The sequence below is a fragment of the Pogona vitticeps genome, chromosome 4 (assembly GCF_051106095.1).
Source record: "Pogona vitticeps strain Pit_001003342236 chromosome 4, PviZW2.1, whole genome shotgun sequence".
Classification (NCBI taxonomy): Eukaryota; Metazoa; Chordata; class Lepidosauria; order Squamata; family Agamidae; genus Pogona; species Pogona vitticeps.
This window is the reverse complement of record NC_135786.1, coordinates 225,101,154-225,123,531: the sequence shown is the minus strand read 5'-3', so window position 1 is coordinate 225,123,531 and position 22,378 is coordinate 225,101,154. Positions and strand designations below refer to the sequence as shown.

The following is a 22,378-nucleotide window of genomic DNA, read 5'->3' as shown; positions in this document are numbered from 1 at the left end:
CGTAAGACCTGGCTCTTTAGGCAGGCTTCCCCTCATGTCATCACTTGAATTTTTTTCTCTTTTCCCCATCTTGGACTATATTACTGTTTTTTAAAATTATATTATATTGTTTTTATTCCATTTTTATTGTTAATCGCCCAGAGCAGACTTAGATCTAGATGGGCACAGCACAAACAAACAAATTAACTAACTAACAAACGAACAAACAAACAAACAAACAAATAAATAAATAAATAAATGGGTATGTTCTGACTTTAAGAGACTCCCATACCTGGACAGAGGCTGTTCTGCAAATATTAAAGCATTAAGCCTTCATAAAAGGAAAATGTGTTTATTGCAATTTCAAAAATCTGAATCCAAACCAGCTCTCACCACCCTTAGGTGATCACTTGTAAGAATTCACAAATTGAACAGAGTCAGATTTTTAAATGATTTCTCATAGTTCCTCCAGCAGTTCCCAACCTTGGGTCCCCAGATATTCTTGGACTACAACTCCCAGAAATCCTGGCCATCACAGCTAGTGGTGAAGGCTTCTGGGAGTTTTAGTCCAAGAACATCTGGGGACCCAAAGTTGAGAACCACTGTTCTAGGCAAACATACCATCCTTAAGTGATCGGTTCAGAACAAAAACCTAGGAGCCACCCTTCTATTCTTCCTCATTATGACAGATTAAAAAACAACAACTGATGTCACATACAGAAACAGCCCCAGAGATGCCCTGTGATTGGGAGAGACCGCACAAAGGGCATCTGATAAATGGAGAGTAGAAATTAAAATAGTGAACCAGAGAAATCAGAGATAGAAATCTAGTTGTTATTAGTCACTTCACTTTACCCTTTGGCCTTGGTTTCCGTCTCGTCCTGGGGCTCCAGATGCTCCGGGAACACCCTGCATAAAAGACAAAGCAAGCAGAGAATGGCCGGACTCCTACTGTGTATTTACATTGGTGCAGCACTACCAGAATATCCGTGGTGAGTTGACCCCAGGTTAAGAAGCCCAGTTATGGGACTAATGTGAAATACCTAGAATGATTTCTTCATCAGCAGTGAATGTGAATGAAATGATGCAGTTCCACCAGCTCCTGTGCCTGTTTGGTCTACAGAAAGCTCCATAGATGGAAATCAAGCATCAGAGACTGCAAGTATAAACACTGTTCTGGGGCAGGAAATGCCTCCAAGACCTCCTTGGAGGTCTGCTAGATCCAAAATTGCTCCAATGCCTTGAGAATAGCCAGGATGAGACCCGTTATCTATGCTAACTTAAAGGTGCTTCCAATGGGGAGGATTTAACACGAAAAGCCTAATAAAACTATTCCACACACATTCTGTCCTGGCCAGCGTAGGATGTAAGGCTGCAAATGAGGCGGTAGATTTGCCACTTCACTCTCCCTCAATCTAACTTAAAACTGTCTGGTAACATCGTTAACCATAATGTGGTCCCTGAAGAATCCAATCATCAGCTAAACATTTGGAACTTTATATTTCAGTTTACATATATGACATAACCCATTAGCTCAACAGTTACCTGTAGACCAGGACGACCCATTTCTCCCATTTCTCCTTTTTCACCAATTGGTCCCTGTTGATAAATAATTACGGAATTACATGTTTTAGTCAACAGCGTACTTCCCCTCCCCCCTCTTTCTTCAGAAGAAAATGATAAAAAATAACAACATTTCTTTCTAGAATGAAATAAATCCTAGATTGAGCCTTATATAGGAGTTATAAATCAGCCATTCTCACCCCTTTTTTTGGTCATGGCCATGAACACAATATGAATATAGGCTGAATCAGGATTGTATAAGTCACACAGACTTATATAATCTTCTGTATCAAGAATTGTTTCCTGTCTGTACCCACCCCCTTTGAATCTGCCAGGGTCCCCCAGAGGACCATATGACAGTCCCACTTCCTGGTGGAGAAATGATGCCTTTTAGCCAAAGATAGATGTGTTTACATCCCACTGATTTTCGGTGGAAGATTACTCAGCATGTGCTTAATTCTCCCACTGAAATGCAGAGGACTTCACTTTGTTTAACCTTATCTGAATCACTGCTGTTCTTTGAAATGTAAATCAGAGCTATAAAAGCACACAATAACATGAAAGGCCTTGTTGGGGTTCCTGATCATGCAGACCACTGTGATCATGTTTTCTGGAATGCAGTTACATGTTTTCTTCATGCAGTGACACACATTTCCTTCAGACCTTCCCAGGAAACAAAGGAAACTAGGATGTGTCACATAACCCCCAACCCAGGTCCATTACTGCAGCTCCACCTGGTGCTGATCTGTTTCTGGACTCTATTCAAAGTGCTGGTTTTAACCTATAAAGCCATAAATGGCTTGGGTTCAAGCTATCTCAAAGACCAATGTCTCCTTTTATAAGCCTGCTTGGGTGTTAAGATCGTCAGGAGAGGGTTTTCTCTCAGTCCCACCACCTTCACAGGTTCATTTGGTGGCTGCTCCCAGACTCTGGAATTCCCTACCATGGGAGGCCAAGCTGGTACCCTCTTTGCTGTACTTCCGATAGCAAATACTTTTTTTTTCTCCAGGCAAACTTTTCCTTAGTGACTGTCTGTCTGAGAGGGGTTTTAAAACAAGATGGCTTACATTTTGTTGCTTCTAAATCTGTTTCAGTAATGTTTTAACTAACATTCTTAAAATAGTGTTATTACTTCATTTAATATTTGAATGATGCGCTGTTTTTAGATTTAATATTGTGTTTTAAGCAACCTTCGGTCCTTTCTTAGGAGAAAGATAAGGTAAAAATATTTAGAATACACGAGTAAATAACTAAAAACGGCAGATGAGATCACAGCACACATTTCTAATCCCCTCTAGATCTACTAACACCGAACATCTGAAGATGTTACATTTAGGAACAATTCTGTATCTTCTGCTTTTGCAGCCAAATGGAAAGACTTTCAAGAATTATCCTGGATGGAAGCTCAGGTGAAATTCTGAAACCCAGTGTATTGGATTCGTCCAAGTTGAGGTAAATTATGTGCCTGTTAGCATTCTAACAAGGAACCATAACAAAAGATAACGGATAAAGCTACACATCTTAAGGTTTCAACAGAAGATGTAATAGGGGCCTTCCAGTATCAGACCAATGGCTTATCTAGCTCAGCAGTCTGTTTCCCACAACAGCTAAATGAATAGCAAGAGAAAGCCCATGAGTTTTATTTCTCTCCAGCCATCATTCCTTAGAGACACGTATTTAGAGCTGTAGCTCTTGATTGTTTAGAAGACATATTTAAATAAAAATCTAATATGTAAACCTACCGGAAGTCCTTGAATGGAGAGTCCACTTGGTCCTTGTGGACCCGGAGGGCCTTGAGGACCGGGAGCTCCAATCTCACCACGAGGTCCATCTGGTCCCTAGGACCAAAAAGCTTACCATCATTTTGAGCTATTACATATGGAACGAGTAGCAGCTTATGTTGCTAAAACATCAAGCCAAATGGAATGGCACATTAAAATATGAATTAAATACAGCACGGAAATGTTCCTTTTTTAAAAAAAGACTTCAGCTCTCAAGACCACCCCCCCCCCAGTCAGTCTGGCCTCTTTCCCAAGCACTGACAAGATCATATACTGCATTCCATTTTTTCTTAATAAAAACAATAAAAAGTCAACATTGGCAGAGGGGACCAACATATTAGGTCAAAAAAGGGGGGGACTGTAGTTGCAGGATGCAGAAAATATGCTTTATTCCAGCATACCTGACACGAGAGGACCAACAACACCAATTTTTTTCCTACATAAACAAAAACAAAACAAACAGGAAAACCATTCTGCCAAAAAATAACTATGTTTTTTCTATCTGCTTGCAAGAGTGATGAGTCCTGTTGAACATGTTAGTGAGGCCTGGGAGGGGTGGTCAATGACGTGATCTTTTTAGAAAGGGTTAAGCAATTTATAACAGTATACGTATAGAAGTCTCTGTATCTAATGCCTTATGGAGGGATTTCTATCATGCCTTTTATAGTATCATCCCTGGAACCAGAGCTTGGAAAAATTACTTTTTTTGGACCCACAGATCCATATCTCCCAGCCAGTGCAGCCACTTGCGTGTACTCCCTGGGAGATGCTGGTAGTTTTATTGAACAAAAATGCAACTTTCCCAAGCTGTGGAATTAGCATGCCTGAAGAGGCTTAAGAAAGACCCTTATTTGTAAAGCCCTAGTATAATAATAGTAGGGATGTGGTGGCGCTGCAGGTTAAACTGCAGAAGCCTCTGTGCTGCAAGGTCAGAAGATCAGCAGGTGTAAGATCAAATCCACGTGACGGAGTGAGCTCCCGTCGCTTGTCCCAGCTCCTGCCAACCTAGCAGTTTGAAGGCATGTAAAAATGCGAGTAGACAAATAGGTACCACCTCAGTGGGAAGGTAACGACGTTCCATGTCAAGTCGCGTTGGCCACATGACCACAGAAAATTGTCCTCAGACAAACACTGGCTCTACGGCTTGGAGATGGGGATGAGCACCGCCCCCTAGAGTTGGACACAACTGGACTAAATGTCAAGGGGAACCTTTACCAAGTATAATAATAGTAGGGATGTAGTGGCGCTGTGGGTTAAACCACAGAAGCCTCTGTGCTGCAAGGTCAGAAGACCAGCAGTCATAAGATCGAATCCACACAACGGAGAGAGCTCCCGTTGCTTGTCCCAGCTCCTTGCAACCATGTAAAAATGCGAGTAGATAAATAGGTACCACCACGGTGGGAAGGTAACAGCGTTCCGTGTCTAGTTGTGCTGGCCATGTGACCGCAAAAAACTGTCTTCAGACAAACACTGGCTCTATAGCTTGGAAACTGGGATGAGCACCGCCTCCTAGAGTCGGACACAACTGGACTAAATGTCAAGGGGAACCTTTATCTTTAGAATAATAATAGTTGGCTAGAGAGCTCAATGGTTTAGATATCTGACTGTGGAGCCAGTGAGTACAGCCAGCCTGTCTATGGCCTTGGGCAAGCTGGAAAGTCCCAAGGTGTCTCCAGAAGAAGGAAATGAAGTACGACTCTGAGCATTCTCTACTTAGTACACTCTGAAAAGGGTCATTATAAGTCAGAATTGATTTGATAGCATGTTACAGTATACAATATAATAATGACTGCATGTCATCAAATAAATTAAGACTTATGGCAACTCTTTCTAGGGTATAGAGCACTCAGAAGTCATTTTGTCTCGTGCGATTGTTTGCAAACTGCCCAAAGGACCATTGGTTAAATGGGCAGTAAATAAAATAAAATAAATTGCAATTCCTTTCCTTTGGAGTTCTCTGGGACTCTGCAGATAAGCATATATTGAAAATGATGAATTCTGAATAAAAAAGCCAGAGAATTCACCCCCAAATGAAAACTTATGTTTGTCACGAAAAGCCTGGAATTCCAGCCATTCTAGAGAACCACAGCATTTATTAACCCTCTAATTAATTTCCACAAAGTCCTTATTCAAAACATTATTTTTCTGGCAATAATATCCATCTGTGGGAAAAGAAAACTATATTAAAAGTAGGCACCAGATACGGAGCACTGAGACAAAGATCATTCTAGTGGGTAAGGATGGTGGCGACTGAATATTTACACAAGAGGAAGTAGAATGACAAAATACCTTTGGGCCATGATCACCACGGGTCCCCTTTGGACCTCGAAGACCTGGACCACCCTGTAAAACACAGTCAGGGTCAGAATGAAACAACGGCAATTTACAGCCTAATGTTGCAGTGCCTTTTCATTTAGCAGGATTCTTCTTTTCAGAGTTCCTGCTCAGCATCCAGCCAGCCATATCTTCCTCCAGGATACTCTACTCCATGCCAACTATCTGACTCCAGCCAGCATGGCTAAGGAATAGTGACGCTATAGTTCAAGACATCTCAAGGGCATCGGGTTGCAGGAGACCACACTACGCCAACTCCCCAGTCAAACAGAATGAAATGAACTGGGCCACTTTGCTGAGTTTGGGTGAACTTTCAGAGCAACATCAAGCAACGAAAATGTTTACACGGTGCAGCATATGAGTGCTGTACATTGCAGGACCTAAGGTGCTGGGCCATTCTCGTCTAGCATTAGGCAGATCTATTGAAGTCAAGGAGACACAGGTTTGTCGTGACTAAGTTAAGTCATACTGATTTCAGTTAGTCTACTACATAAAGTATGGCATTGTTCAGATCCAACCCAATGGATTTGAACTTCACGTGACTAGAATACCAATATAACTACAATTAGAAAGTAGCAGTCTTAGAACTATGTAAAGCACAGAACATAAAGGATTCTATTTCAAAACAGTGACCTATTTGCGGCCTTTTTAAAACAAAAAGTGGAGGCCATCCGCCAGGACCTAGATATCTCCTCAGTGGATTGAACTGAGACGTCCAGCACATCACCTTGCCTGGAAATTTTAACACAATTTCAGCCTGTGACGTCAATTGAAGTTGACAAGGTCCTTGACTGCTGCAGGGCCGCCACCTCCTCAGTAGATGTTTGCCTACCCTGGCTGTTGAAAGCATTCAGGCCACTAACAACTGAGTGGGTGGAGGCTATTAAGGGGTCTCTCCTTTTTGCATAGGTCAACAAAGCCATGTTCCCAACACAGGAAGGATGAAGACTTGCCAAAACTAAGGATGGGACAGTTTATAAAAGTCACATGGTTAGTAGGTCACCTTACCGGTGGTCCAGGTGGGCCATGAGGGCCTTTGCTGGCTTCAGAACAAGAGCAAGCATGAGGAAGGGCTGGGCAGTTTTCCTCATCCCTCTAGGGAGGCGAAAGAAAAAAAGTGGGAAGGGTTATGTCGTGACCAATTTCCAATTAATCCTATTTTCATCTTCTGATCAAAATTTCAAATTTAATATGATCTTAATTGCATGCAAAAGGTTGAAGCAGAAACCTTACCAAAGCTGGAAGTTCACAGCATTTGTCTCGATTGGCCCATGAAGTGGTGCAAACAATATCAAACATCTGCAACTGGAACTAGTTCAAAAACAGATAAAGCAAAGTATAGTTGCTCTTGAGGAAAACCAAGGAGGGAGAGTAATCTCGAAAGACAGCTATATAAGAGTAACAACCAGTGAATCTCGGCTAAAGATCAATTTGGAGTGTATGATCAGGTATACCAAAACAGTTGCTTCTGTTAATCTATGAGCAACTTTTTAAATGTTTCCATTTAAATAATGGGCTTTAAATGCTAAGTATTTGAAATGCAGAACTCCTTATTCCACAACAGTAATGAGCAAAGATAGATAATGTCAGGAACTCTATAGATGTGTGCATAAGATTTGCATAACTGGTTTCAACTAATTGATGAGGTGCCAAGTGCATCTCAGTTGAACAAATAGGCATGTGACTAAGCACAGCAACTGCACCCTGTCAGTTAGCCACAATTAGCAGAAAGAAGTTATTCAAATTTTACATGAGCACCAATACAAAATAGGTGATTAGTCGGTTTAAAGAGCCAATGTTATACTGTATTTGTTGTATTTTCTTTAGTAATAGTCTTTTGAATTGCTTTATTACTTTGTATTGAAATAAGCTGACTAAGCCATTCTGCTGATGTTGTCATTGAGTCCTCCCCCCCCCATTTCCAGCTGTGTTAACTAACTAACAGTATTTGGTGCTCCTGACATTTTGGACTTCATCTCTCAGAAATCCCAGTGTGTCTGGCCAGCTTTCACAGTTGCAGTCAAAGACATCTGGAAGGCCAAAAGTTAAGAAAAGCTGTACTAAAGAAAAGGTTCCTTGTTTTCTGAAGCTTTCATTTGGGGACATTTACAATTAGTTTCGTGTGGCCATTATTCTGTACTCAAATCCATACAAGTTTGCAAACAACTGGACTGAGTATTAGTAAAACTCATAAGCAAATTCTGACAGAAAATATAAACAGCTTTGGGGTGAAGCAGGGGTGGAGTTTACGGAGTGAAAACTAAACACAAAAATATGCTGACTAGGGCACTGTATTTGCTGAAATCCACACATGTGGCTCCTGCAACCTTATTGATTTCATGGAGAAAGAGCACAGAATCATAGAAAAGTGAAGTTGAAAGGGACCTACAAGGCCATCAAGTCCAATCCCCTGCTCAAGGCAGGAATACAATCAAAGCATATCTGCCAGGTGATTGTTATGGGTAGAGATGAGCACCGAGACACTCATTGGAAGGAATCTCTCATACCTGAATGAAACTTTCCGCTCAGTAGGAGTTGTCTCCTTGTCCAGAGACTCAGGGAAGCATACCACGCCATATCTTGAGGCCCTGAAGAAGTTGTCAAAGCATATCTGCCAGGTGATTATCTAAGTTTTTCTTGAATGCCTCCAGTGTGGCTGCACTCACCAACTCCTGAGGTAGCTGGTTCCACTGTCATACTGCTCTAACAGTTAGGAAGCTTTTCCTGATATTAAATCGAAATCTGGCTTCCTTTAACTTGAGCCCATTGTTGCATGTCCTGCACTCTGGGATGATCGAGAACAGATCTTGCCCCTCCTCTGTATGACAGCCTTTAAAAGATTTGAAAAGTGCTATCATATCACTCCTCAGTCTTCTTTTCTCAAGGCTAAACAAGTCCAGTTCTTTCAGCCTTTCCTCATAAGGCTTGGTTTCCAGCCTCCTGATCATCCTTGTCGTCCTTCACTGGACTTGTTACAATTTATTAGCTCAACATGTCTTCAGATACACAGAGGTGCCTTTTCTGTGGATCTGGACACAGCAACGACAGTAGTAAGGGGATGTCTGTGTGAACATTTGCCTTGGATATAAGCAAAAGACTGGTGGATTGGAGTGGTACCCTTTAACCACGACATTTTAATTAAAATGCAACTGAAACATTCAAAAGCAACATCACATGAACTGCTGGGTCCATGGGGTACATGCACCACAGTCCTTGATCATCTTTACCAAACATTATATTATGATGGTGTTAAGGAGGATTATAGCAAGATTCAAGACATGTGATAGTTAAAGTAGCATTTATTTCAGTTCACAATTCTACACAAAACGGCTTCCTAATCTATACCGAGGATGCCAGGGGTGGTTATGAATTTGCTTTTTTCAGTGCAACGCTGGCAAATCAATGAAATGACCACTATTTGCCAGGCTCAGGCTTAGTTTCATTATTTTCAGAAATGCCCTAAACTCATTGTTTAGCTGCCTTTTCTTGAAAGATTCATCACACCTCAAGAAGAGTATGAGCTTCATTAATGCATGTGACAACGCTGTTGTACAACTGAAAATACTCCACTGTGCAAGGTTGCAGCTTTACATAAACCAGTTGCCACTGAAAGCATTCACATTTTTCCTGTGGGTGTACAAGTTCACCGGATCACTTATCATTCATATGGTTCTGACTCTCCCAACAAAAGCCATCATTTCTTCCCCTTGTCTCCTTACAAAGCGCTTTTTAACTGCAACCTTTTATAAGCTGGTCTTTTGTCTTTCCCTGTCGGAATGCAGTCACAAAGGTTGCTCTGTTCAATTGTCTCATAAAAAACTTGATGTATTCACTGCCATGTTTAAGCCCGAGGCTTGAAAGCGCTCCTTCTTTACGCAAAGAAACATAATTTGGGGAGGGCAAATATTCCTGACAGGCCAAAGAGCTGGAAGCAGTTCGTTTCTCTTTGGCTTTTTGTCCTTTTAGGTTTAAAGGAGTTATTCTGGTCAAAAGGGTGGATGGGACATGGGTAGCTAGTTCACTGAAATTGAAAATAACACATTTGTCTTCACACACCTCCCTCATAGGTCCTTCCATGATTAGCAGATTACGTTAGAGTGTAGTGTGTAATGTCACATACTGTAGTAAGATAATGTAAAAGCAGATTAACCCGGCTACCTCTTTAAATTTGCCAACAAAGATCCGCATAGTCAAAGCTATGATTTTTCCACTAGCAATGTATGGAAGTGAGAACTGGACCATAAAAACCACCAAAGAATTGATGCTTTTCGAATTGTGGTGCTGGAGGACACTCTTGAGAGTCCCCTGGACTGCAAAGAGAACAAACCTATCCATTTTGAAGGAAATCAACTCTGAGTGCTCACTGGAAGGACAGATCCTGAAGCTGAGGCTCCAATATTTTGGCCATCTCCTGAGAAGACTCCCTGGAAAAGACCCTGATGTTGGGAAAGTGTGAAGGCAGGAGGAGAAGGGGACGACAGAGGAGGAGATGGATGGACAGTGTCATCGAAGCGACCAACATGAATTTGACCCAACTCCGGGAGGCAGCGGAAGACAGGAGGGCCTGGCGTTCTCTGGTCCATGGGGGTCACGAAGAGTCGGGCACGACTTAAAGACTAAACAACAACAACAATGACTTTTTTCCCTGGAAATATTTTCTTCTGGGAAGGGGAGCTTTGATAAGAAAAGGAGATTTATCATCTTGTAACCTTGCCACCACGGCTTCATACCAATAGCTGACATGGTCAGCTGCCTATCCATGGAGTCGGGGTGCAGAATGACCAACACTGTCAATCTTGTGCCTCCTACCCAGCACTGCTAGGATCCTCGTGGATCTTCTACCAACTATTGTTGCTCCTGTGGGAAAATATTTGCACCAATTTCTCCTGTTTCCCCTCCATATGATTATTTATTGAGTCCTCGGGCCAGCACTGGCCTTCCCTGGCCGTTGTTCAACTCTGGCTAAGCCTGCCTGGCCTGGTTGCTCATTTTAGTTTTATGCATTGGCTTATTTCTTGAATCTCTACCAGTTCATTTCTTGTATTTCTCTCAAGCACCGATTATGAGTAGAGATGGGCATGAACCATGGTTTGGCAGTTTAGCCTGGTTCGGTGCCTGCCTGCACAGGGGTTCCACAGCCACCACACACTCCCCTCTCCTGCCTCCTCTCCATGTTCGCCCATTCCCCAAGCCCTGCGCCCTTTGCTTCCTGGCTCCTCAGCACGGCTGCCAACCCACTGATCACAGTGTGTGCTTCCCTCCTCCACCTCTTCTGGTGGTTGCTCACTCAGAAGAGGTGACAGGACAGAAAAGGCTGCAGCTCTGCCTTTGACTGGGTAGCACACGCTGCAATTGTGCATAGGTAGTCATGTTGCGTGGGACATGGTGGCACTGTGGGTTAAACCGCAGAAGCCTCTGTGCCGTAAGGTATGTAGATCTTCAGCTGTAAGATCAAATCCATGTGACGGAGTGAGCGCCCGTCGCTTGTTCCAGCTCCCTCCAACCTAGCGGTTCGAAAGCATGCAAATGCGAGTAGATTAATAGGGACCACCTCAGTGGGAAGGTAACAGCGTTCCGTTTCTAAGTCGCACTGGCCATGTGACCACGGAAGATTGTCTTCGGACAAACTCTGGCTCTATGGCTTGGAAACAGGGATGAGCACCTCCCACTAGAGTCGAACACGACTGGACAAAAAAATTGTCAAGGGGAACCTTTACCTTTACCTAGTCATGCTGAGGAATCTGCAAGAGAAGCACACACCATTCGCCCAGGGAATGGGCGAGCTTGAAGAGGAGGTGGGAGAGAGGAATGCTCAGCATCCGCAGAACACTTATGTGGGCGTGACACTGAACTGGGGTTTGTGCCCATCTCTGCTCATGAAATCACGAGTTTAACTCATGCCTTTCTCAAACTCATCTGCACGTTTCCCCAGAGAAATGGCAGGGAGTCAACTACACAAAGTTTCCAGTGTTTTCATTTTAATAATTTATCCCAAAATCAGAAACAGAAGCAGCAGTGGTTGGAAGCCAGCAAGGGATGTGTGCGAGCGAGAGATACACATGGAGAGTTTGAGCACGATCCTAAAGCAATCCAATATTCCGAAGACCAGACTGCCTATCTAGCCTATCCCTTCTCTTGCTGTTTGGATTAAGGACCTGCACATGGAGGGCAGAAACAACAAAACATCTGCAAATACACTGAAAAGTGAATTCAAATGAATGAGCTAGTAGAGCACATTCCTGTTTCCACTACAAAGCGAGATGAATCTGTATGTTCTGAGCAGAAAACCAAACCATTTAAATAGCACAATATTCTAGGCTTTTAAACAGCTGTTTCTTTGGTTGCTTTTAAAAAGACAGACTCTGCAATCTGAAAGAGAATCTGATGTTGTCAGAGTGCCATGATTTTTAAAGGAACTGTGCAGATGAGTAAACATTTTATGGACCAGCATTGATTTACGAGACATTTGCAACAAAGCTCTTAAATATACTGGACAACATAGGATCATGGAAGAAGTGTTCTTGCCCCCAGATGGGCAGTATAAAAGTCAAATCAATCAATCAATCAATCAATCAATCAATCAATCAATCAATCAATCAATCAATCAATCAATCAATCAATCAATCAATCAATCAATCAATCAATCAATCAATCAATCTGTAGCTATCACATGTGATTTTTGCACTACAGCTCCCAGGCAGCATAGTGCACAGCTGTACTCAAATGCACAGAAAGCTCTAAAAGAATATTGCATGGGGGGTTTTAAAGAGTAAAGCAGATCTCCCATAAACAGTTGTTCTGGGAGATCTGATTTATTCTTTAAACCCTCCCTGCAATATTCTTTTTTCTATTTCAGATGCCAGAATCCTGTTAGTTACTACTGCTGGCATAATTCTATTGTTGCTAATCTCAGCATCCAGTTGCACAAATTAAAAAGTTGGCGAAGGCATTTGTTGCTGCACAACAGATCATGCAACACAGTGTGCAACATCAAATGTCTATGCCAACTTCTTAATTTGTTGCAGCTGCTACCTGAGATTTTAGCCACTGGAGTTACACCGGTGTAAATTTCCCCCCTAAAATAATATTTTTTCTAAAATAAAGAGTTTGTTATTAAAAAACAAACAAACACTGGTGTAAGTAAGTAACAAGATTTCATCCAGAAATCTTTATATTGTCCACCCCCTGAAAGGAAGAACGTGGTCAACCCCCTATTTAAATAAGTAAATAATAACTATCTTTCCTATTACATATGAGTTTATATCAGGGGTGGGCAATTAATTTCTATAGAGGGGCCACATGAAAAATCCGAACTGTGTTTGGGAGCCAAACCAACTTTACTTAAAAATAATATGAAACAGTGATGTTATGATTGTTTTTATTTTAAACTTGTTAATCTTCACAAATACCAAAGAGATTTTTTGCAGTATGTTAAAGATAAGCAACTGATCAACTTTAGACAAAAAGCTATAAATGGTTTTGATGTTCAAAACTGTCCACGGACCGGACAGGAGCAGCTCACGGGCTGTATGTGGCCCTTGGGCTGCACTTTGCCCAGGTCTGGTTGATATCAATAAAGCAATCTTATAAATGGCAACTCTCTTTCAGCTTGAAACCTGAAACAATTTCACTTACCGGCGCAGAGTTGTCCCTCGGTCCTCTGGATCGAACCATCCTGCCCAACACTTCTATTCCATCAGAAGTAATATTTCCTGCTGCATTGATCATCTTCTCACTCACTTGCTTGCAGTCAATCACTATTTTAGCTGTTGTTTTGCTTATGACTACATGCAGCTAAGGAAGGACAGTGATGTGTTTAATACACAAAAAGGATAGGGAGTAGCCATTTGTACACAGGAGTTAATTCAGGCCATGAAATTATTTTCTTTCAATGACAGCCATTCCCACCCCCACCCCCAAGAGTCTGTATTAAAAGTGAACTGGCTCCAAATCTAAATATAATCATCAGTCCCTGGAGATATATAACCCATGTGAATGGGGGCTAAAATCAGGCAACTGAATAAGAAGCAGAGCAGCAGGGCAAATTTCAAAGAATCGTCATTACAGTCACTTCTTTGCATTGCTAGCCTTCTCTAGATTGAGTCAGGGGTAGAAGGAAGTTCAACACATTTAAAGCAGAAGCCAGCAGTGGACAATGCTCATAAGCTGGCCCCCATGTAGACATGGTCTAGAGGGGCGGGGTAAAAATCAAATAAATAAATAAATAAATAAATGTCATCCTCAAGTAACTAGTCCCAGCGTCCTCAAAGTTCTGTATTATTGTTCCTCAACTTATGGCAACCCTACTAGGTTTGTGAGAAATTCAAGGAATGGTTCTCCTTGCCACCACTAAGTGGCCAAGTAGGGATTTTGACCCATGTCCCCTCAAATCCTAGTCTAACCCTCTATCCGCTACAACAGTGGTCTCCAACCTTGGGCCTCCAGATGTTCTTGGACGTCAACTCCCAGAAATCCTGGCCAGTCAAGGTGGTGGTGAAGGCTTCTGGGAGTGGTAGTCCAAGAACATCTGGAGGCCCAAGGTTGAGGACCACTGCACTACACCACAGTGACTTTCCTGTACTTATTTAAAATCATCAACATCACAGACAAATTAACTGTTATGTGCATTTTCTTTTCATTTTTCTTCCCTTTTAAAAATTAAAACGTTGACAGCTCCTGACGCTGAGTTTGATCAATTTCATTAAACACATCTAACAGGGCCTTTGCTGTTGTACCATTTTATATGGCTTGATTTGTTTTCTGTTTCTTTAAACGGTTTTATGTTGCTTTTGTTGAGTCTGCCAAGAGACCTCAGGATATAAGATGGAATATAATTATTCTAAGTGAACAAACAAACAAGCAAACAGATAAAAAGGAAAGGGAAGAGAGCCATGTTGGTCAAGAATGTCTGTATGTAACAAGGATTCTCTGTGTTTCATTTAATTCTGAAGAAATATTCTCCAAAAAAGGAAATCAAGAATTGTGTGTGTTTCTTCGATGTTACCTAGATGTAATCTGGAACCAGCACAGCACTGAGAAAAGCCTGATCCAATCATGGTACCAGTTTATACTTGGTTTTGAACTGACTCACTAATGCAGATTTTATGGCTTTGAACTGGGGGTAAACACTTTTTAAAACTTCTATTTTTAGCTTGCTTAACTGAAACCATGAACATCAAGTGAGATTCAAATTTCAGGATACTGGAAGCTGAATAAATATATTAACTGAAAGCAGCTTCAAACTTAGACTGAGAGGCCGAACATGTTCTAGTATTGTACAAGAAGCACAAACCATTGGAAGACCATCAGATGAGGGAGGATGGCCCAGATTTTACCTTCAATCGAAGGGCTATTTTAGGTGCACCTCAAGAACAAGTGGGACGTGGTGGCACTGCAGGTTAAACCGCAGAAGCCTCAGTGCTGCAAGGTCAGAAGACCAGCCGTCGTGAGATTGAATCCATGCGATGGAGTGAGCTCCCATCGCTTGTCCCAGCTCTTGCTAATCTAGCAGTTCAAAAGCACATAAAAATGTGAGCAGATAAATAGGTACCACCACGGTGGAAAGGTAATGGCGTTCCATGTCTAGTCACGCTGGCCACGTGACCACGGACACTGTCTATGGACAAAACGCTGGCTCTATGGCTTGGAAGCGGGGATGAGCACCGTGCCCTAGAGTAGGACACGACTGTACTAAATGTCAAGGGGAACCTTTACCTTTACCTTAATGGGGCTTTACAGTTCACTAAAATAAGCATTTAGGACGTTGGGAAAGATTAGCTTGGTTTCCATTTGCTGGCTTCTATCTAGTTTCTGGTTTGGGGTGTACCTGAATGGTTGAAGTGTTTTTAAATGATTTAAATTGCTTTTAAATATTTGGATTGCTTTATATTTTTTGAGAACACTGTTCACCATGAAATCTGTTGACATGGAGGAGGTTTAAAATTCATCAGTCAATTAATCAATACAACCATAAGTGCATGACTCTATGTGTGCACCGATGCACAGATAGATAGATATATGCGGAACTCTGGTTTTGTCTGGTCTATTGTGACTAGTGGCTAAAATATACACAATATCTATATTCTGTTCTGACTATTGGGATAATACAGTATTCACTTAATAAAGGATGAAGAATAATTCTATTGAGTTATAAAATAAAAGCATTACTTCTTTTAGGGCTATAAACCTTCTTGGTTTTATTTCTCACAGCTCCCTTCAAATTTTTCTTCTTCGTTTTCTTTCTCTTTGCTGAAACTCCCAAGCCAAAAACAGTGATCTTTATTTCCCAGCTAAATCCTGTACATACATTTGTGGAATTCTGTGCAGGGTTTCCCCATCGGTCAGTACTGCACAGAACTATCAATATTCTGCACAGGTGATAACATTTCTCACCACAGCTGGCAGCAAAATTCAAGTACCAGTGGTGCCCCGCATAGCAACGTTAATCTGTTCCGGATTAATCGTCGCTATGCAGAAACATCACTAAACGGATCGAAAAACCCCATAGGAACGCATTAAACTTAGTTTAATGTGTTCCTATGGGGTCCTAAACTCACCGTTCAGCGATGTTCCTCCATAGCACCGCCATTTTTGTGCCCTCGGTAAGCGAGGGCAGGGCGCGAAAATACTTGCGGTGGCCATTTTGGGCGTCCGGCGGCCATTTTGGAACCGCCGATCAGCTGTTCTGTAAACATCGCAGTGCGAAGATCGGTAAGCGAAATGCTTACCGATCATCACAATGTGAGTTTTTCCCTATCTAAACATCGCAATGCTATCGCTTTTGCGATCGCAATTGCAACATCGCTATGCAGATTCATCGTTAAACAGTGCGCTTGTTAAGCGAGGCACCACTGTATTATGTTTATTCCAAAGGGAATCACCAACTAGCAGGAAACTTCAAAATTTGTTATAAATGTGGGGGGGGGGGAAATACTCAAAGCAACATCAGGAAAAAAATTATCTCACCTTATGGAAACTTCCATAAAATATTTTCTTTATATCAGGTCCTTCAAAAGTAACTGTCTGGAATTCACCTTTGTAGTCGTAGTTAAAAAAAGTCAAGGTTTTGCCACCGTCTGCAGAGTGGGAGAAAGAACATATTTCAGAGAGATCCGTGGTGTTTTGTAAAGGCTGCATATCATCTTAGACACCTTTGAACAGAGATTATTTCTGAATCTTCAAAATAAATGCATAGATAAAAGTCTATGAAATAATGTACAGGATAAAAAGTCCAGGCCCCCTTTGGTGGGTGGAGAAGGGAAGGCTTGTACTGCTTGAAGACTGGATGAAGGCAGAATATAAAGCAAGCCTATCATTGGGAAAATGGTATAACATACATGAAGTACCACATCCGGTTCTGTTTCCGGCAGGTCATGGTAATTGCCCTTGCCCTCACTCCTTTTAATTGTCTGTGTTTTCACAACATCTTATTTTCTTTTTCGATCTTTTAACTCTATCTTTATCAGGGGATAGTTATGGTACAACATACATACTGTCCAAAATAACTCCGACCAAAGGTTCATATGCTTCATTTAAAATTTCCCAGAGAGCAAATGGTTCCTGAGGCGTTTCAGGCAGGATACGGAAAAGGAAGGTGATGGTGTAGTCAGAAGGAAGCCCCTCTGGGTGTAAGTATCTGTAAAAGATGGGGGGGGAAATCAGAAACTGCTGTCATTATAATAAAACATTGTTAAAGAACACCTATACCCCCACTGGGACTTAACACTTATTGAGTCCTGCTGTTGCTCTTTGATAGGTCTATACAGAATTCAGAATGAGGAGCTGGAATGCTGAGGCTGTAGCATGGACTGTACTACTTCAGACTATAGGTATAGGTAACGCCTTTAAAGGACATCTCCATGAATCCTACGAAGAGAACTCTAGCTTACTAGGAGTAACATCACGTAACAGAAATTTATTTTTCCTGCTGTTTAATGATTTCCCTTGAAGCATACAGTTCCTTAAAAACTCACTAAAACTTCCAAATGAAGGCCCTATTTACTCCAGGATGATGAATGACAAAACAAAAGCAATATGGAAAAGTCTGTCAGATGTCTTTTGTCACTTAAGAAGAACGCTGCTTCTAATGATGTGCTAACTGTATTGTATGTAGTATTTGAGCTGAGGAAGAGAGGTTCAAGCACATCCCGTTTCCAGTTATCTTGGTTGTCTATTTGCAGGTCATTTTTTTTTCATTTTCAGGTGAACTCTCCGACGTGTGATGTACTACTTGAGTCTGACGTGGGGCAGTACATTCTGTGACTATGGAATTCTACCTACTACTCTTCTTACATATGTAGACAAGGCTGGTGTTGAGGGGCCCTTTCTTGTGGTACAAAGAATTTTTTAAAAAGACCCTGGTGAGCAGGAAAAGGGAGTGGCAAGGGGCATGAAATCAATATTATGCCCACACCAGCCAGGATGGGAATTTCTCACTTTTGGTTCTTAGTTTCTTACATGTATGAGGGGAAAAAAAGAATCTGATATACTTCACAACTTTGTAAAACTGTATGAAACATCAGGATGACGGATCACAGCTAAAGGGGAAATCACATTAGTGTTTAAGGGGCATCTTTAGCTGCATCGCACAACTTAAAATTATGGACATAGGTAAAATTAAAATCAATTAAAATGTTAGGAGAATTAGACTATTTTTTATCAGAAGGGGACTACTTCAATAGTGTTATCTCAACCATTTGCTAGATCTTCTTTAGGAGGTCTGGCTAAGGTAGTCTTTCAGGTCTAAGAAATGAGTCATTCAAGATGAAGAATATCATGTCCTGAAGGTTAATCACAAAACAAATCAAAGCAATTTGGGGACAAACTTTGCTCACAACTGAAGTACACTGCCACTGCCATTCAGTACACATAGAAGGCTAGTCATTGATCTTGTGAAACTAGGAGGTTATGAATAACACTTTGCTATCTATAGAGAATTTACAGTACTCAACTATACTGCTAGAACAAAGCTAGAACTCTGTTTTGGATACAATCTTCTGTTTCTCCCTTGTAACTTTAATAATGACCTGGATGCCTGGTTATAGTTGCCTTATCATTTCCAGTTTAGTCACTCTAAAACTACTTGGAGATGAGCATCTAACTGCCAATGGGAGGATATAAACCATAATATCTATAACTCTTTATGATCTAAGTTCAACAACAAAAAAATTGTATATACTGCAGGGCCATGCATAACCCATATGTGTGTCACAGAGATTATGGAGGACTGCAGTCCATTGAAAACAGAAATAGTGTGCACAGACACACTGGGGGAAGACTAGTGAGGTGGAGCAAGTCCATACATGTAACTTCATGCCATAGTTTGTAACTTCTGAACCTGTTAGCTGCATGAATCTTGCCTCGGAAACCAATTCTGTTACAAAATGCCTCCTCCATCAAATCTCTGTCTAGAATTCTTCCAAGACATTTATAAGTAGGTAAGACATCTCTGGGGAAGGAAAATCACCCCTGTGGGAGACTTCCAGGCATTTGGTTTTTCTCCGTCTCATTCATTTAGTGAGAGTGTTGCTTATTTGCCTTGCATCTGGGGGAAAAAACTCCACCCTTTTCATTACTGAAAGAAACCCGGTCATATAAAAATAGCATGCAACTTTTTACTGCTTTTTGCAGTTTTAGCAGTTAAGAGCCTTTCCGAGATTCAGATATAGTCTAAGCAATGTTGGCAGGAGCAATCCGTTGGTATCAAATATACAAATGTATTTTTTTGACAAATAGTTCTCTGTTAATTGTGTCCAGAATCTAAATTTGAATTAGCCCACCCTGCCTGCCTAACAATAGTGCTGGTTCTGGTGCTCTTATTAATCTGAAAATAAATTTAACTCCTTTCCTACAAAATATGGAAAATATTGAGATGCTCTAGTTCCCATGAGTTTCAAGTTTCCATTCATTTTCTCTCATAGCTGGGACTGTAATAAGTTTTAAGACTGTATCAACCGTACATACTTGGTGGGCTGGGAAACCAAGGCATCCTTGTGCAGTCTGTAGCAGGGGTAGGCATTAAATGTGCCCGGCTCCATGGAAACGCCTTCTACTGTTGCAAACTCCTTTTCAACCAAACCGAACATCTCCATCATTTTGAATCCTGGAAACCATTAAAAAAAAGCATAACGTCTGCTGTCATTTCTTTCTCTTCATGTGGCCAGGCAGTAAAAATGATCTATATAATGCAGTCAAATTTCACAGCTTGGACACATCTCTCAGGGATCTTTCATATCAGAATGTCTATTGAAATAATACAAACGAAAGGTTCTTGCATAACTATCATATATATTTTAAAGATGCCTGAAAGGAAAGAGAGATTAAGGTAGGAACACACTTGGCATGCAAAAATCGGCTGAGCATGTGAAGCTGCTTTATGTGGAGACAGACCTGCAGTACATCTAGAGCAGCACTCTGCTCAGTCACACCACACAAAAAAGAATCTTTGATGTGATCTCCAAACATGGATCAGATTAACAAAGAGAATTTCCCTTTGTGTGTCGCATGCTGTCCCCAACCATTAAAGCGAGCATCCTGTGAAAACACTTGGCTGACATTTTGACAAGCTGCTCTTTCAAGACCTAGCCAAGTTGTCTGCAGGCTCTACGCACTGCTTGACGGGAAGCAATGAAGAAAAGAGAACAGTTGCTGTTATCTCCATATATATAAGCAAGTAGTATTCTTCTTCCCTAGGCTGGGAGGAAGGGGAGATTTTTGGGAGGGGACTGCCTCAGGCTGGATAGTGGACTTCGTAATCTAGAGGCAAGCATATCAAATACATGACAACAGGCAACTGTTCTGTATTAAAAATAGACACATAATTTAATGAAGTACCAGTGTATGGGGAGCATAGTTTTTAATTAGAATACATCAGAATATACCTGCCAAGCTGTTGCCATCTTTATAAACCAATGGACAAGCTGTAAGGAGGGAAAAGAAGAAATCAAATGTCTTTAATCCCTAAAGAAAACATAATATTCACAGTTTGTTACATGCACTATGTTCTCCAGATCTTGATGGAACAGTAAATGAGTGCTAGGAGACTCAACCTATTATTATGTGTCTTGCAGTCTGTAATGACTAAGAACAGGTTCTGTCCTTCCTCTGTATGACAGTCTTTCAAGTATTTGAAGAGTGCTATCATAGCTTCCCTCAGTCTTCTTTTCTCAAGGCTAAGCATGTCAAGATCTTTATGTTTTTGACTCAAAGAGGTTGATTTCCAGTTCCCTGATCACCTTTGTTGCCTTCCTCTTAATCTGCTTTATTGTAAGACAATACAATAAACCTGCTTTATTGTAAGACAGTCTTACAATAAAGACCTGCTTTATTGTAAAACTTTAAGACAGAGAAATTAAACCACATAATTCTTCATGAAACAAACTCTGTGGTGGTGATCCAGTGCAGATTTCCCTTGAGTTGCCCACCATGGAACTCAATGGGGCTTACTTATGAGTAAATTTACTTAGAACTCAGCTGTTACATTGCAAATAAAATAAGTAAATTCCTATTTCATTGTGTCAGGACAAAAGATAGAAGCAAATAAAAAGTAAGAAAGAAACTGCTAACTTGCTGATGCCGTTTCACAGACAAAAGTAATCAGTTCATCTTCAATCTTCTTGAAGGCATCAAAGTCATCCACAAAGAAGACATGACGTTCACTGGGCTTACTGCCAATATTAAGTAGTTCGGAATAGTCAGCATCAGCTACTCCGATAGCAAATATACTGTACCCTAGGGTATGAAAGAAAAAAGAAAAAGGGGGGGGGAGAAAGGAAAACTCTTGTGATAAATTTATTGGGGAAACCAGAAGTAAAAACCTGCAGATAAGAAAAAAAAATCTGCTATAGCCAATCTTCCATGCGGGACTGAGTTTAGAATGGAAAAATGAAACCAGCTTTCTTCAGCATATGCAGAGATTACTCATGCACCTCCCCAGCTCAATGAACTTCACCACTTTACCTTTTTTTAGCACTGTCAGAGAAAGAGTTATTTTGGAATTCTCCCCTTTGGCCAGCCAAGTTTGTTTTAGGAAAAAAAAAATCCTACATAGCATGTCAAATGGACAAAGACACCCATACTGCAGATTAATTTCCTTAACTTATTTCAGTCATGTATGACCTAATTCTAACATTACCTCTGCCAACACGTTAACACTACAAGTTAGGGGGTCTTGATCATTGTGGCAGCACAGTTGTACGAAATGAGCATGTGAGCCAGAACGATGACTTCAGTCCGCTGTCTTTTTCAGAACTGGGGGGTTCTACAGACTCAGTTCGGGGGTTCAGTCACAGCACTTGGAAAAGTTCCCAAAACTTAGTTGCTGGATATATGTTTCTAGGAGTTGTAATTCATAAAAGTTAGTTTTCTAAGGTCTTATTCAGTGTATCATTGCCCCAAACCCAAGGGGGGAAAAAAAATCTGCATCAGTAGTCCTGTGACCCTGATATTGTGTTTTCTTCCACAGAAACAAAACGAAAACCACACATACTGAACTTTTATACAGCTGCAACCCTATACTGGTTTGCTTGGGATCAAGCCCCATTGAATAAAGCGGGATTTACTTCTGAGTAAACGTTTAACGGATTGCAGTGTGAGGACTTGAGCAAACGGGCATTTCTCCCACTGTTTGGTGTGCTGTGGGGGCAAGTTGCTTTGCTCTTTTTTTCTGTGATCAGATAATTTATTGACTAGAGTTAACCAATCCATCCACAGAGGGCCCCTGC

General features: G+C 41.2%; 1 protein-coding gene across 5 annotated transcripts in view; it reads right to left on the bottom strand.

The window, feature by feature from the left end:
• COL14A1 (collagen type XIV alpha 1 chain) overlaps positions 1–22,378 on the bottom strand; it is a 167,934-nt gene that overhangs the window by 40,409 nt on the left and 105,147 nt on the right. For all 5 annotated transcript variants that reach the window (XR_012086990.2, XM_072999288.2, XM_072999286.2 and 2 more), the window contains 12 exons: positions 21,222–21,386; positions 20,537–20,575; positions 19,620–19,758; positions 17,150–17,292; positions 16,623–16,732; positions 13,293–13,451; positions 6,891–6,968; positions 6,666–6,752; positions 5,613–5,666; positions 3,285–3,380; positions 1,525–1,578; positions 835–888 (listed from right to left, as the gene is read on the bottom strand). Coding sequence is in view for 4 of the 5 variants with exons in the window: in XM_072999288.2 (XP_072855389.2) it covers positions 835–888; positions 1,525–1,578; positions 3,285–3,380; positions 5,613–5,666; positions 6,666–6,752; positions 6,891–6,968; positions 13,293–13,451; positions 16,623–16,732; positions 17,150–17,292; positions 19,620–19,758; positions 20,537–20,575; positions 21,222–21,386 (1,178 nt within the window). In the remaining variant the exon portion in view is untranslated. The remainder of the gene's footprint in view (positions 1–834; positions 889–1,524; positions 1,579–3,284; positions 3,381–5,612; positions 5,667–6,665; positions 6,753–6,890; positions 6,969–13,292; positions 13,452–16,622; positions 16,733–17,149; positions 17,293–19,619; positions 19,759–20,536; positions 20,576–21,221; positions 21,387–22,378) is intronic.